The 17,455-nt window shown below is 33.5% G+C and overlaps 1 protein-coding gene across 1 annotated transcript in view; it reads right to left on the bottom strand.

The window, feature by feature from the left end:
* Nucleotides 1-1,124: 1,124 nt before the first annotated feature.
* Nucleotides 1,125-17,455, bottom strand: part of VCAN (versican) — a 123,221-nt gene continuing 106,890 nt past the window's right edge. The window contains 3 exon segments of the mRNA XM_051993021.1: nucleotides 1,125-3,132; nucleotides 3,275-3,457; nucleotides 6,375-6,519. Coding sequence (XP_051848981.1) covers nucleotides 3,005-3,132; nucleotides 3,275-3,457; nucleotides 6,375-6,519 — 456 coding nt within the window. The 3' untranslated portion in view covers nucleotides 1,125-3,004.

Here is a 17,455-nt window from a genome sequence, read left to right as displayed (position 1 = left end):
AAACACATGAGTTTATCTGATCTCACACACCTATTAATTATATGACTCTGGGCAAGTCATTTAATTTCTGCCTCAGTTTCCTAAACTATAAAATGGGCATAATCTTAGCATCTACTTCACAGGATTGCTGTAAGGAATAAATGAGATAATATTTGTAAAATATTTAGCAGTACAATACCTGGCACATATTATGTGTTTTATTAATGTTTATTCCTCCTTTTTTTCCCTTTCATCCTCAGTAGCAATTATTTATTGGCAGAGAGGCAACCTAGCATAAATAGATAGAGGGCCAAATTTAGTTCAAGGCCTGCCTCTGATGTTAACCTGGTGGGCAAATCATTTAATCTTATTGCCTCAAACAACTCTAATTTTTTCTCTCTGTTTCTCTATCTCTTTCTCTCTGTCTCTGTCTTTCTCTGTCTCATATATATTATATGAATTATATGAATATATATATGTATATATATACATATATATATAATATGAATTGCCATCTGTATTAATGGTGGGAATTCACATATAATCAGACATTCCCATACTGATGAAATCATAAATATAGATTTTTTAAAATCACTTGCAGAAAATATTCTTGACTATATTTCACTGTTGTTAAATAATGATATTGATTCAAAAGAAACCCAGAAACAAACCCAATGAATCGAAGTTTATCTTTTCCTAACAAGTTCACTTGAATCAATAATTACTAATTACCTTCATATTAATCAGTCAGCCAGAATACTCAGGATTCTATTTTTTTAGCTTGGCAATGAGAATGTCATGCGCAACAGAATCTAAACTTAATGAAAATTAAGATTGCTTATACTATGTGTATCTATTGTTGGCCCTTTATAAAACTAAGGCAAATGTGTGTTAAAGAAGAAAAGAGGAAGGATATCGAGAAAGTTCTGAAAATATTTGCACAAGAGTTTTAGCTTTACCCTGAGCTTTACATTATCATAGATATAGCTACAATTAACCTCCTTTCCAACTCTCTGCATAGGGAATTTAATTTATCTCTTTCAATTAATCATGACCTATTAGAAATGAGTTAATGGTGATGCATTGTAAAAGTATTGGCGCCTAATTAGATTCAGAGTCATGAAAGAACAAGACAAATCACAGTATAGCAAAACAAGATTTTTAGGTTTCTTTGGTGAAACAAAAGTAGATATAAAAGTTACAAAGATTTTAGATTTTCATTCACAAAAAAACAGACATTCACATTATACACTATACAAGTTATAATATAAATATAGGAAAGTATTATGTGCATTGTAATGGAAGAGAAAAGAAAACATACAGGTCAACACTGATTGTATTGCCTTTTAGAACACCCAAAAATATGATTACATTGAGTGCAGCAGCCAGTGGGAATTCCTTAAAGATGATGTATTATTGTAGCCACTGTACCTTCTTGTAAGCCTTGGCAGGTGTACTTGAATGAGAGGTCATCTGTTTGAATTACTGTCCTACTTCAATTTCATATTTGTTCTCTCTTCTACTTGCAGTCTTTGTACTCTAAAGGAGGAGAAGATCCCATTGCCTTCTTTCTATTACAGGGTGGTTTTTTTTAAGGTTACATTTAGTGGGTGATGTTTCTAAGTCACCTTCAGCAGTTAACTACCCAGACAAAAGGGAGTGGACTGAAAGGGGAAGGATAAGGGAAGAAGTCCTATGCTCACTCCATCTAACATGAAGAATTGCCTACACTATTTCCAAGTATACTCTTTTCGCTTTGACTGGGACAATACCATCTTCTGAAAGCTATACACATTTTTCACTCTTTTCATAATAAACAAATGATGCACTGTATTCATCACATTATTTTGTCAGGGACAAAGCACATACATTACACAGAACCAAATTGAATGAGGGAAATGTAGGGACTAACACTGAAAAGTAACCACTAAACTAGGACAATTTTCTGATCATGGGGAAAAATAACATCCAATAAATTAAATCCGTATGGCTTACTTCATTTATTTATGTATGCATCACAGCTGCAGCATTCATACATAAACATTCATAACTTTAAAAAAGATTAAAAATGGTTATATGTACAAAATTATTTCTGTGTTGTGTGTCATTGATGCTGTTGCTGCTGTTTTTAACCTTAAAAAAGACTCAGGTCTGTATCCATTTGAAATGCAGAAATCTGTAACTGAAAACTAGTTAGTGTTGTGAAAATCATTAGAAAGTGAACCTGGATGAGTTAATAATTAGCACTTTGACCCCTAAAGATGCTCTTGGCCATAGGAAAGTCCTTTCTGTAGTCCTTTCTTGTTGAATAATGAAGATAGAATGCAGTCAAAAAATGTTCCATGTTGCAGTCCCTAGTTGAGCCTTGATTCCACTTCATGTACTACTGTCCTAGCTTCACAGGGAAGCAAACTGCACCTATCGCGCAGTGGTGCAGCATCCTACAAGCTTGCTTAGCTGTGTCCAGTAAGAGCCATTCTCAGTCTTGTTGACATGTACAGGATAATTGAAACTATTTCCAGCCTAAACAAACTACATAAAAGCAGCTGAATCAATGATTAAAGGCCTCTGAGGCCATATAATCATCATTAAATATGCCTGAACTTAATGTGACTTTGCATTTTATATACAAGATTAAAAACAACATTAAATCATCTTATTTACATTGTCATTGGTGCTGAAATTGAGCTGTTTAAATAGTACAATAGGCTGGCATACATTATAAAATGGTCCCCACTGGAGGCATATAAAAAACTAAAGAAATTGAATAGGCTGGAAATAGTTTTTTTTTTTTCCTTACCTCATTTTTCTTTTTTTTTTCTCTTTTTGTCCCTTTTAAAAAACTTTCCTGTTAAACTTCAATACTTTCATTTGAAATGTTTTGTGGGCATCATGGCCCAAAGTTAGTGGATGCTGATCCAAAATTTCAAAACAATCTGATAATACTTCTAAAAGTGATAGGAAAGGCACAGTAAGTTAGGACTTTGGCTGAAATGATGAAAATCCACGTTCACCATTTGAGGGATCAGCGCCTTGAGTCCTGCCACCTCCTGCTCCAGCGATGATAGTGTTTCGGTGAATTTATTGAATTGTCCTTGGCTGATGAGGAATTTTTTAAATGTTTCTTAGAATAAGTCCTTTGGTATGAGGATGCTATATGAAAGGAAAAAAAGAAAGAGAACATAACAATATTACTTGTTCCGTATCTTAAACTACCGATACCGCAGGTGGAATATTGTGGGTGGCTAATAGTTGTTAAAGCAGGGTTGTCCGTTCTTTCTAAATGACCACTTACGGTTCTGGCAGGTAATTTTAGGCAAAGCCCATCTTCCATTTCCTAGACACCGGATAGTTGGAAGGTGGCGTTGAATGAAACCATCTTTGCAGTGGTATCTAATCATAGAGTTGATTTCATAACGAGGTTTCATCTTTCCAAAGGTCTTGGCATTTTCTACAACAGGGGGCTGGCCGCAAGCAACTAAAGAAAAATAAGAGTCATTTCCAAATATATCTAAATATTATATACTTCATATGATTCAACCTCAGGATTTAAGGCATCATATCTAATAATCTGTAACTAAGGAAACCATTTGGTTCAGAAATTTATGCTGTAAATTTGAATCATGAATTATATAATTTTTCCTTCTGTTTTTGTTATAGGAATATAAAGTTCAGTGCTAATACAACTTTATTTCATCTTCTAAATAGTAAAGTTCTGAAAACATTTCAAATAAACAAGTGTGGACCAGTGTTTACATAGTAAACTGTTCCTAATGGGAGAGGAGGGAGAAAAATGACAGAAGTCACCCAATGTGTGATTCCATTGAGTACAGTAGTCAATGGAACTTCCTGTAGGATAATACTTATAATAATAACTCATCTCTGTGCAGTGCTTGTGGGTTTCCAGAACACTTTTCTCACAACTACTTTGTGACCTAACTAGGGTCAGTATTTTCATTTTCATATTATAAATGAGGAAATTGAGATTTAGCTATATAACTATGTTTAGTGACCAGGATTTGAACGCTGGTCTTCTGATTACAAGCCAGGTACTTTTTCCACTGCACTATCACATTTATGAGTATAGCTACTATTTTTCCTTACAGACCACAGCACGTTTACATTAGAGAAAAATAAGTTCCAGATTAATCACTGTCTTTCATCATCATCAAAGATAGAGGTTTTTCTTATTTAATACCCACCTCCATATGGTACTAGACAAAGCACGTTCAACTGTAACAGTCCTCAACCTCAAGGAACTTAGACTATAAAACAAGCCCACAGCTTCACAATCTGGAAGCCCTCTTTCATTTCTGATCAATATCCCTTCTGCTTCAATTTAATTCCCCATTTCCTCTTGTTCTGTCCTTAGTGGAGAGAGTGAACACTGGTCATCAAAATAATAAATAACAATCCCAAACAAAGAGCATTCTGAGTCAACCAAAAGAAAAAAAAAAATAGACAGGGAACTCTATCGGTTATGATTTCTCATTTTTACTGGGAAATCCTACCCTCCATCAACCTACATTAAATGTCAATAGTGACACATAACAAAGAAGTCTTATTAATTTGGAACTCAAGGGACTGGAAAGAAAAAACAAAACAATTGTTAAACTAACAATGTCTGTATTATGCAGTGAAAAATCATCAAACACTTAGCTTGAAAATAAAATTTAAGTACTTTTGAGTTAATTTTTGTTAAATTTTCCTGTTGTCATTGTTATTGTTTAGTCATTCAGTCACTTTGTGCCAACTCTTATACCCCTATGTGGGATTTTCTTGGCAAAGATATTGGAGTAGTTTGCCATTTCCTTCTCCTGTGGATTAAAGCAAACAAGATTATGTGACTTGCTTAGGGTCACAGAGCTAGTGAGTCTGAGGCTGGATTTGAACTTAGCTCTTCCTGATTCCAAGCTCAAAAGTTCATCCACTACTCCCTAATATAAATATATATAATTATGCATATACATAAATACTGATATTACAAATGAATATAGTCTTTCATAGACAAGGATACTGATGAGGAGTGTAATTTTCCCCATTTGGAAAGAGGCACTGAAGGATCATGGCATATGCAAGTTACAGAGTAAAGGAAATTTTGGCAAGAATTTTAGAACACCAGAGAGAAGGGATGGAAGCCAATTATGACTTGAAAGGGAAGAATGCTACTCTCCCAAACCGAATTATAATTCATCAATCATAATTCATGTATAAATGAGAATTTGGAGCTTTGTCTCACTAATTGACATAGTTAAGGAGTGACCTGCTTTACCATTGCCTAAAGAACTGACATTTCTTGCCATTACCATTTTTTTTTGTTGTTGGTTAGTCATTTTCAATTGTGTCTGACTCTTTGTTAACTCCATTTGGGATTTTCTTGGCAGAGAGTCTTCCTTCCCCAGCTCATTTTACATATGAGGAAACTGAGGCAAACAGGATTTAAGGGAAGTGACTTGCTCAGGGTCACACAGCTAGTAAGCATTGGAGGCCAGATTTCAACTCAAGAAGATGAGTCTTCCTTACTGTAGATCTAGAACTATATCCACTGTACTACCAAATTTCTCCTTACTAATAAACCTTATTTATTTGTTATGTGTCTATCTCCAGATGAAGATAAAGTTACTTTCACTGCATTTTGACTGATTGTTTAGAAGAAATGAGTGTAGAACAAGTGAAGATGACTTAATTCTCCTAGTCCCAGTGTGGTAATATTCCCACAGCCCATAAGGAATGCTTCACTACAACCATACACAAATATCTACAAATATACACAATAGATATTGCTTAGCAAAAAAAGTGAGTAAAAGAACAATTTATCAGAAAGGAGAGGGAAGATAGTTCCTCCAAGTATCACTGCATGAAACTTTTTCGATGGTAGCTTGAACAACAGAAGTCTGAATACCAAATAATTGCATAATATTTGAATTGCAATTTAATATTTAAAAGGAATATCTATTTAAATCTGTGCTATTTAAATAGCAGGATAAAAATGTACTTAACTAAAAATTTAATTGATCTAATTTGCCACACCCTTGATAGAAGGGTAAAGACCAATACCAGTCTCACCATAAGAACCATGATGATAGCAAGTTAAATGGATGCTTCATAATATGCTCTCAAGGGTTTTTATGAAAAACAAATATGGCTGGGAGATATTTTTACTATATAAATGGTCCATCATTCAGAATGAACTGGAAAACTAAAGAAGTTAGAGTGAGAAATGAGGCTAGAAATAAGCCCTTCCTGAGTATCAGAAGAGTAAGGATGGAGTAGTTTCCCAGCTATTATATAATTTTGATGAAGCCTTGAAAAAATGATTAATTCTCTCTCCAGCTACATGGCAATTCATATGCACATTAATTTAAATTATACTTTTTTCACATAGGGAGAATTACCTGTTCCTTTCTTGCAGGTATAAGTGAGATGGTAATTGCATGGGACATCATTCCACTGACCATTCTCATGCCAAATTATCACTACACAGTCTTCTCCAGAAGAAAAAAAGCTGTCTGGCTGATTTGGCCTCCAATTCTCATATTGCTGTAAAAGAAGAGGGGGGAAAAGCACATAATTCATCGGTAAAGAGTCTTATCTTTAAAAAAAAACTTAAAACATATTTGAAATAGAATGTATTCAGATATTCAATTGAACATGTAAGAATAATTGCTTTTATTGCTATTGTACTTTGTAACTACAATGTATTTTCATGTATACTAGTTCATTAGATCCTTACAATAATTTTGTAGGCTAAATGGTACAAGAAGGTTAAAAGATTTACTCTAGATCACATAGGAACAGAGAAGGGTTAGAACCCACTTCTTCTAATGTCCAATTGAGGACTGTTTCCACTACATCATGCTGCTTTGAAAGACCTATTCATCATAAATTCGTGTAGGAGTGTTAAGGAAAAAGAGCTTTGGATATTTAATGGAAAATATACATAATATCCCCAAATTGCCTGTTCACCAAGTTTATATGCTCCTGTAATAAAATCCCTTGTCTTTAGGGATATTTGTTATTATATGCGGAATTTCTTTAGAATCTACAATTATCGCTGTTCATGCACATGTTATGTCTCGTTTCCTAGAGACCTGGTTGAAGTTGATTCCCAGATGTCTGAATGTGCCATGTTTAATTTTTTCTCACCTTTTGATTTTAACTTGTAGAATATTTTTTGATTTTTGTTGATCTAGAAGCATTTCAGAGCCACACCCTTTTGTTTTTATGGGGAGTACATTTAGAACTATGCTAACAAACCAGCATTCTGATGCTCTGATTTTCTCAGATCAAAATGATGTTATAAAAGGAAATCTCACTAATAGGCAGCCACTATGAATGATGTGCTAAACATCAATTTTAAGAAATATTGGCAATGATCAGTGCATCTTAGTAAAAAATCTTGATTCTGGATATTGACATGATGACATATATCTTGATGAAAAATTCAATATATAGACATAAATGTATATGTGTGGGTTGTATATGTATATAATGCCATATTATGTATATCTCTATTTATCAGTATTCTTAAGTAATTCACTAGCTCATATAGTTATTTCCAAAAGAGGTATGGCCGCTTAAAATACCTGGTTTCCTGTTGCTGTTCTGTAAGGGATATATCTTTGACCTTAGACAAGAGACCATTTCTCCCACCCTCAAGTTCCCATTTTAAACATGAGGATATTTGATTTGGTTAAATGCCCTCAAAGATCTGATCTCAGCTCTAAAATTTTGAGTCAGTGCAAGTTTATGTACACATTTATTTTTAGTCTGTAAATGTGATATCATTGATGTAGAGAATTATCGGAAAGGAAATTCCTTGAGATTCTAAGAAAGCTGCCAAAAGACACTGAGAGTTATGACATGCTCAGTATCACAAAAATTATTTGTTAGAAATAGAATTTGAATCCAATTCCCCTTCATTTTTGGCTCTATATCCACTACACCATGCTGCCTTTCTCATGTATACAGAAACAAACACAATATGAATTCTGTTTTAATTTTCTATGTGCCTTCATCAAAAAAAGATTGTTACACTGATAAACTCAACTCACCCCAATTATTTATAAAATGAGATTCACGAAAGGCTTGCTTTTTTGATAAATATCCTTATCTACTACCTCAAACAATATAATTAATGCTTTTGTTTTCTTATAGAAGCATTATCCATTTGTGTCAATGTGTAGTTTAGACTAAATACAGTCAAGGGCAATTGTCAGCTAAAATGTCACTTTTTTAAAATGATGAATGCATAAATTGCCATTTGAAGTTTTTAAAATCATGCATTTAAATGTATTAGTGGGGGCAATTTGACTTTTTAAGGGAAAAAGAATAGATTAAATTCAAGAATTACTGGTTCCTGTGACTTCTTTTGCTAATATGTCCATCTTGCAACACAAAACAACTTTGCCATTTGGAACTGCTATTGGATTCCTCTTAGAGGAAAAAGGAAGTCTAGAAATTCATTTTCTACCACTGCCCTCCCTCCTATAGACCTTATCCTTTGTCCATCTCTCTTCTCCTTACTATCATCTCTCCTTTGCCTTTAATGCAACAAATGCACCTTCCTCAAATCATACATTTAAGTCAGAGACAAGTGATTCATAATATTGCGAAGACAGTCTTCAAAAGATGCTATCAATGTCTAGAAACAAAAAAAATAATAATAATAATCTCTTTAGAAGCACAGGATTTGGTAAAGATGTCAAGAAGGATAAGTGTTTTGTTTCCCTCTGTAGGGTAGTAATTCCACTCTATCTTCTCCACTTTCTCAAATCTGGGAATACTTAAGCCTGATATCATAGACTGCCAGAATAATTGTGAATTGTATTATGATAAAGTCCTCTTCCCATTCTTTGTAAAGGTGTTTTATCTCCTAGAATGCCACAAGGGAAGGACCAAGAGGAAGTAATTTCTGATCAGGATATATTTTACTGTGTTTACCTTTCTTCCCTCAATCCCAACCCCAACCCCCAGCCTTTGTCTTTAATATTCCCCTTTTAAAAAAATTGAGAAAAAAAATTTAAGGTGGGGAAAATAATGTATAATCATTTCCTGGTATGTTATCATCTTGTTATTAACAAAAGATCTTAGGGCAATATAAAAATAAAGACCAAATAAGAAGGAGTTCATATAAAGATTAAGTGTAAAACCCATAATTAATCCATTCTCTGGTCAATGACTTATCATTCCCACAGTAATTATATTTTATTTGAAAACTCAGAATCTTCTATAGACCAGTAAATTACTTTTCAAGTTAAACACTTGTCTATCATCATTAAATTACCTCATAGTGGCCTTTGTGGACACATTATGGAAAAAAATTAACCACACAATCTTAAGTTTTTCCTCCTTGATAATCAATGAAACTATTAGGAAGGATATATATATATAAAATTTTTCTATTGTGACTGTTTCTTAGAACATGCATTCAGTGGATGCAGCATCTAGTTATCAAACTCAATTAACTATAGTGTTTGGAGCAGCATAAATTTCCTAACACTTTCAAGCCATTAAGATTTCATTTTCATGCTGAAATGAACTTAGCTACATCACTTCTCCATTGCTTGATTTTCAAGAATAAAACAGGCCCCGTTCAAGCCTCTGGCCAAAGGTTTAATAGCCTTTTGTTGGGAATTGTTCTTGGCACCAAGAGCTACTTTAAAACTTGTGTTCTGGATTGTTATTTGACAGAATTGTGGCCTAGTGGTGCAAGACTAAATCTCAACTTTGTGGTTTTTACAAAAATGTCTGATATCCACAGGCACGTGACCCTGTTGTTGCCTCCTATCAGACAGCAACATCACTGCTTGGACTTTTCTTGGCTAGGCCGCTTTAATTTGTTTCAGCAACATTGCCAAGCTTGGAACAAATGATTGCCCTTTGCAACACCTGATCTTCTATAGTCATTAATGCTGCTTATGAGGATAAGTACACACACACACACACACACACACACACACACAAACACACACAATTAATATGTGACTTAGAATCAGAAATTTTATTTTTTAATGATTAAAACGAGTCTACTGCTAAAATTCTGCCCTGGTGGTATTCTAGTTGCCTTGGATTCTAAAAGACAGCTAGCATTATGGAATCTCTGTGAGATCCTACCAAATTAAGAAGTCTAGGATAAGATGGATGATAGTCTGAAGATGTTGTCTGAAGATAAAAAAAGTTTATCACAGGCAAAGCAATCTTTATTCATAGTCTTAAACTATTTACCTCAGTATAGAGGATTATGATCTGTCTCAGTATAGGAAGATTCCATACAGACTAAAACATGGACCATTTACTGAAATAAAATTAATTGGCAATAAAAACTAGACTAAAAAACTGTATCACCTACTTCACAGAGTTTGTGTGAGGAAAGAACTTATGATCATTGTAGGAGCCAATAAATATGATGGACTAAATCATGTTCTACAAATTATATTATTTTTTCCCTTTGTTTCAGGGAACATGTGTTTCTTGAGTACAAAGTAAACCAGAACTCTTCTGCCACTTTCTCACTCTTGGGAGAAAAATGATTGATTGTAGAGAAATCAGCAGCACTCCCAGGAGAATCTAAACTCCCACAGGAGCAGAGCCCCATGCTCTGCTCTGTGGTGGTGTTATATAGATCCACTTCCTCTTCTCAAGCTACATAGGCATGTTCATAATAATTCCAAAGCATTTGTACATTGGTGTGTATGTTGAGGGTGTAGAGGCCTGATAAAATAGCAATATTAATTCCTTCTGTTTAACTAGGTGCTTGTTGGCCATGTCTGGTCTGTATGTAAGGACCTCATGTTTTTCTTTCTCCCAAAGGGAAAATGAAAATCAGATTATATAATTATACAATTATACATATAAAATGAAATCTAAGAAATACATTAAATTCTCAGTTATCTATTTTGGACAGGGATGGAAGACCAAATGGTCCTTTTAATCCAAAATTAATATAAATCCAATATGAACTTAAATAAATTTCTCCATCCATTCTTTGGATGGGGGAATAGTCCAAAAAGTGTTATAGGAGAAAACCAAATTTAAATTAAAAATTTGGTACAAATAATCAGACTAAATAATCCACATGCTGATTATCAAGAATTGACTTGCATGTGTGTATATTTGTGTGTGTGAATATAAAATGAGTTTGTAATTGCGCATTGATACCTAAAAAAAATTATTTTGTTCTATAATAAATTTACATATCACTGGATTAATCTTTTTTGGCCATTGGACAGCTTGTTTCTTTCTGCTTAAAAACTTTAGATGTTCATTACATTTTACTAAGTGATGAGATTCCTTTGTCTAGATTCCCAAAATTTCTATAATCTAACATAATCCCCCCTTTCGTGCCTTCTCTCACTATCACTTGCTTTACTTTATGGCCAAACCAATCTCTCTATTAAACTTCTAAACATACTCTGTGTTTCTCTCTTCTATGCCTGAAAATAAGGCATAGATCTGACTATGGCTTTTCCCTGCCAAAAAAAAAAAAAAAAAAACTTCAGTGTCTCCTTGTTGCTTCTTGGATAATGTAAAACCTCCTTAACCTGGCATTTGAAGACTTCCATTGACCTTTCCCTCTTTACTTCCCATTACTTTTCTCCATTCCAGCCTATATGTCGCAGTTGCCCATTCCTCAGTCCTTCATGCCATCTCCAGCTGTCACAAGTAATTCTACATGCATTCATTCCCTCCAGAAGTCTCTGGATTCACCCAAAGCCTAGGTTGAGTATCACCATTCTCTGTGAAATTGCCCATAATATGCATCAGTGCCCTTTTTCCTTTTTAATATTCTTGGAACTCTACTGATTTCTTTCTTTGTATTTTTTCGTCTTTACCACATATTATACTTATTTATATAACATGTTCTGTCATACAAGGCAACACCCTAAATCAGAAACTGTTTTGTGATAGTAGATATGTTTGTTTGTTTTTCTCACTTATGTACCCCCAGCACCTGATCCCATGTCTTACATGTAAAAGGCATTTTAGACATGTTTTTAAATTAGATCCAATTAAAATTCCTTTATTATTCTCTTGGTTTGGTTATAAAGAAGTCTTGGTGTCCATGATTTTGCACTGTCACTGGAATATCTAGAATGTTCTCCCTTCCCTACTTCCACATGTTAGAATCCCTTAAAAACTCTAACATTTTCTACAGGACGATTTTCCTGGTCCCCCGAGCTTCTAGGGGTTTTTCCTCTAAAGTTAACTTGCATCTACTACATCTGTTTGTCTATTTCTCTATTATCTGTCTATCTATCTCTCCCTATTTTATCTGTCATCTATCTATAATCCAATCTATTTATTATTTTTCTTATCTATCATTTACCTATAATAAAATTTTTATTATCTATCTCTCTATCCAATATAGATATATACTGTCTTCTCTCTTAAAATATAAAATACTTAAGGAAGGGACTGCTTTTTTTCCCCTGTCTATCTCTAGAGCATTTACATAGTGCCTGGAGCATAGTAAGACTAACAAATTCTTCTTGATTGATCTTCCCTTTTCTGTCCATTGAACTCTTATAGTTTTTTTAAAGTCTAACTCCAATAACACCTTTTTCACAAAGCCTAACTTAATCCCTCCATCTACTGGGTGAGTCACAATTTTCCCGTTGGACCTCACATGTCACTTTTTAATTCTGTATCTCTCTAATATATATATCATGTATGACTGTGCACTAAAATTATAAATCAATGTCTCATTCCCCAAGCCACTAACTCCATTAGGGCACTTTAACAGGGCAATGAGAAAAAAAACTATGTCTTTTCTAAATTTTGTGTGTGCCTAATAAAGTGCCCTGTTCACTCTAAGCTATAAATGTTCACCAAACTGAATTCAATTTAAGTAAAAAATATTTTATTTATTTATCTAGGGATATGATATCAGGATGGGGAATTTTCCCTATTCTGATTCATTCGTAGTTTGTAGCCTTAGAGAATTGCCTGAGGAACTAAGGGATTAAATTTTTTGCCTATAATCCTATAAGCCAGTGTACATAAGAAGTAGAACTTGAACTCAGGTCATCTAATTTCAAACATAGCCCTCTATCAACTACATCATTGTACCTCTCTCTGCAAAAATAAAACTGTATTCCAAACAGATGATTATTTCAGCTAAATTGGTTTCAGTCACCATGCATTTCCACCACTCTGCTCCCTCAACATGTTCGTCCAAAAAGATCAGTTGCCAAATCCATAAAGGGATCCAAGAAACACTGGCTCAAATCCAATAGCTCTGCTGTATAGTTATATCTTCATGTGAATTCTCCCTCTCTCTATAAATGAAATTATTACTGATTCTTATTCTGAAAAACTCAAACCAGATTCAAGCTAGCTATCATCAAAGCCAGTCTTAAACTTGACAAATGTTTATACTCTTTTATTCCATAGGACCTGTTCTTTGCTTCAAAGAAAACAAAAATAATACACTTGAGTTTCCCATTAACATAAAAGGCAACAATAATCAAGAACGCCCTTCCACTGCAGAAAGCATTTTTGTTCCGAATAACAGTATTCAAGGGATACTTTAAAGAAAATACTTCTCTGAGAAAGGAGATCAAATGCCAAGAAAAACATATATAACCATTATAACCAGAGATGATAGCTAATCTTTCTCACTCAGAAGTACCCTCTCTAATAAAGAATATTTGTACTTCTACCTCCTTAGGAGAATCTTCATTCCATCAGTATATAAGCTCTAATCCTAAAGGTAATAAATAATTCACTAAAACCAGATTGCATTTGTATACTATTAAGTTGAATTTCTGCTAGCTCAGCCTTTCAGATATTTGTTGTCATTCAGTTACTAGTCATTCTTTTATCTATGAAATAAAGTGAACTTTTGTGATAAACAGCCAGAATTTTAAAATTCCAAGGTACTCAAAAGACAATCTGTGGGATAAATGCACAAAACAATATGAAGTTGAACAGAGAATTTAATCGGATAACCTTTTCATTGTGCAAAGGCTCTCTATTCTACTATCAAGATGAAGAAATGGTCAGCCAGAAATAAAATTAGCAACCAGCCTTAATTTTCTTATTTAAAAATTTATTGAAAGAAGGTCTTTTAGGACAAGCATCAAGCATTTTCTATTAATGCAAGACTATAGGAAAACATTATTCCTTTTTTGCCTTTTAAAATATAAAACACTATAAAAACACACTTAACCAGAGAATCTCTTATATAATATAACTATGGGGGAAATGGGGTAATTAGATGGTAGAGTAGATAATGTCAGATCTGGGGTCAGAAAGACTCAGGTTTGAATTCAAATCCCACTTGGATATTTAACTAGTTGGCACTAAAATGTCACTTAATTCTGGTTTTTTCCTCATCTGAAAAATGAGCTGGAGAAAAAAGTGGCAAACCGCTCCAGTATCTTTGCCAAGAAAACCCCAAAAGGCATGACAAAAAATGGAGGCATAACTGAAAAAATGACTAAACAAAAATGTGGGAAATAGCTTTTCATAGGTTGCAGAGGCAGAAATAGGTGGAGTACAAATGAAAAAGACTATTACTCAGAGGCATTGTCTTTTAAAGTTTATCAGAAAACTCAAGAACCAATTAAAAGACACCTCCCATATTTTTCATTATCTTGATAGATCTCTCATCTCTCACCAATATAGATCCTAACCCATTCCCATTCTCATTTCATGCAGCTTTTGTTCGTGTCCTCCTAAACAGCTAACCTAACATGTTCTCAGCCTTTCTAGACATTTCATAGATGCCAATATATGCAACATTGCAGGACTTGCATATAGTTTGTTTGCTGAGTTGAATTAAGTAATATATGTGTGTGTGTGTGTCTGTGTCTGGGTCTGGGTCTGTATATATATACATATATATGAAGGTATATGCATATATATACATAAGTACACACAATGATAGAGATAGATTTATATATGTACTAATATTCTGATATTTATATTTATATATATATACACACACACATATGTTTGTATATAAGTTTGAATAGTACACATAATTCTATATCTATATCTAGGGCAGCTAGATAGTACAGTGATAAGAGTTATATGCCTGGAATAAAAAAAAAACATATCTTCTTAAATTAAAATTTGACTTCAGATACTTCCTAGCTTTGTGACTTTGGAGAAGTCACTTAAACCTGTTTGCCTCAATTTCTTCATTTGTAAAATGAGTTGGAGAAGGAAATGGCAAACTATCCCAAAATCTTTGTCAAGGAGATAGAGAGTCATGTATAATTGAACAATAATAAATATCTATATCCATTCAATTCCAAGTTTTCTTGATAATAGGAACAGTTTTATCCTTTACTTTGCATGCTCAGCATTTAGTATCTTTGGAGAAGGAAATGGCAAACCAATCCAGTATCTTTGCCAAGAAAATCCCAAATGGGGTCACAAAGTCCGGCATGACTGAAATTGATTGAATAGCAACTGGCACAAAGTAGATTCCTTTATAAGTGTTTGTTGACTGTCTATATCTATACAGAGATAAGAAAAAGAGATGGGGGAGACATGTTTGACTTAGAGATATATAAAATCAGTGGTACTCACCTTAACTCAGAAAGAGGAGAAATATCTTAAGAGAAAGCTTACCACATCCACACTAATTAACTTACTTTCTTCAAAATATGGGGAAGGGATAGAATTGCTACAATATCAATTAAATAGACCTATTTAGAATTCCAATGAGAAAGGTTACCATTCTCCAGTGATGTAAAATATTTCTGAGGACCAGCAGACTAAATGAATTTCCACAAACAAGTAATCACTTAAAAAAAATATAGAATACAAGAAATAATGATAGATTGTTTAAGACCATCACTGTTAACATTTGACAGATCTTTACTCTTCATGTAAAGTAATCCAAAGGATTGAAATGAGATGGAAATTTGAATTCAGCAAAATAATCTTTGTGGAATTTTATTTTTTTAAAAGAAAACTATGGCTACAGGTCATATGCATGTATTAACATGGCTTGCTTGAATGGCTAGCTAAGCATCACATATTTTAGAACTAAGAAAAGACTTCATTAAGTAGTTAATCATTACAAATAGTAGGCTATTCATATATTAAACTAGTTAATAGGATTGGCATAAGTGCATAAGTCTAGAACTAGAAGGGGCTACAAAAGCAATCTAGAACAAGATGCTAATTTTACTGATGAGAAAACTGAGGTCTTCTTGTGGCCTCCCTGATATTATATATAGGTAGTATATGTATCTAATGAAATATTGAACATATTATTAATAATATATTGGTCATATTATTAATAACATTTATATAGTCTGCTAAGTGGTGGGAGTATATAGAGCTTTGGTTAAGAAGTTCAGACACTAAAAATCTATGTGATCTTGACTAAGTCACTTAACCTCTCCTAAATTGGATCAGTTTTCACTTCTCTAAGAAAATCAGGTTATACAAGCATCTGCCTCATAAGATTTTTAGAGGATGAAATGTGCAAAGCTCCTAGCAATCTTAGTCATTATTTTAGTTAGCTGCAGTTTTGAGTCATTGATTAAATTCTACTTATTGTTTTTCTTTTGAATAGAATGGGTCAGTTATTGATGCTTTCCCTGCTTCTTCTATCATACCACAGCTCTGCTAATTTATAAAACTTTGAACAACCTTCACATTCACACCAACCCCTCCAGCTCACCTAGTTTAGAGCCTGTTAAGGAATCTGGCCAAGGAAAACTTTTCACTATATCCTATTACAATGTCTGAGTTCAAGGGATAAGAAAGTTATCTCTTAAATTTTCCTCAGTTGCTGTGGTTTTGTCAAACAAATGACAACACTCATTGGTTTCAACACATATTTGATAAATCTTTAAGCTTTATACTGAATGGTTAGGCTTATAATGATGTAGAGAATTCACACTGAGATCTCATAACCTGAATCAAAAACAGCTTAACTCATGAGAAATGTCTCTAGGACAATATGAAACAGACAGAATCAGGCAGCAAGAAGGTGCTATATCAAGCAGTTAAAATTTGCAGGCAAGGTAAATTGTATGATAGCCACTAGGTGGTGATGTCTATCCATTATTAAAATTAAGCTGCCACCCAGTCTCTTGATCACTTTGTTAGTCATAAAGAACTTAGGACAAAGAGAGAATGAAAAGACATGGATCAGTGCCCATGGCCAAAGTGGATGAACAAAAGATTTTTACATTACCTAAAGCACATAACCAAAAATTGGTAGAGTGTGAGGAAGTATTAGGAGTGAATTCTAGTTTTACCATTTAAACCCTCCAAGCTTGACAGATGTATTGTAAACAAAACAATTTAGTAAAATTTTTGATCATATGACAATCCATGTAATCATGGTGTAATTCCTCTCTATTTCTGATTTAAAATGTTAGTGGATTTTCTCAACAACTTACTTTCTTATTTTCTGTCCTGTTAAAAAAATCAAACATTTTCTCTTTTCAATTAAAATAGCTGTAAAACTATATTGAAAGTAAAACTATATTCTTAAGTCTAA

This window comes from Antechinus flavipes, chromosome 1 (genome assembly GCF_016432865.1).
Source record: "Antechinus flavipes isolate AdamAnt ecotype Samford, QLD, Australia chromosome 1, AdamAnt_v2, whole genome shotgun sequence".
Taxonomy (NCBI): domain Eukaryota; kingdom Metazoa; phylum Chordata; class Mammalia; order Dasyuromorphia; family Dasyuridae; genus Antechinus; species Antechinus flavipes.
The sequence above is the reverse complement of the archived record's forward strand: the minus strand, read 5'-3'. Positions and strand labels throughout refer to the sequence as shown.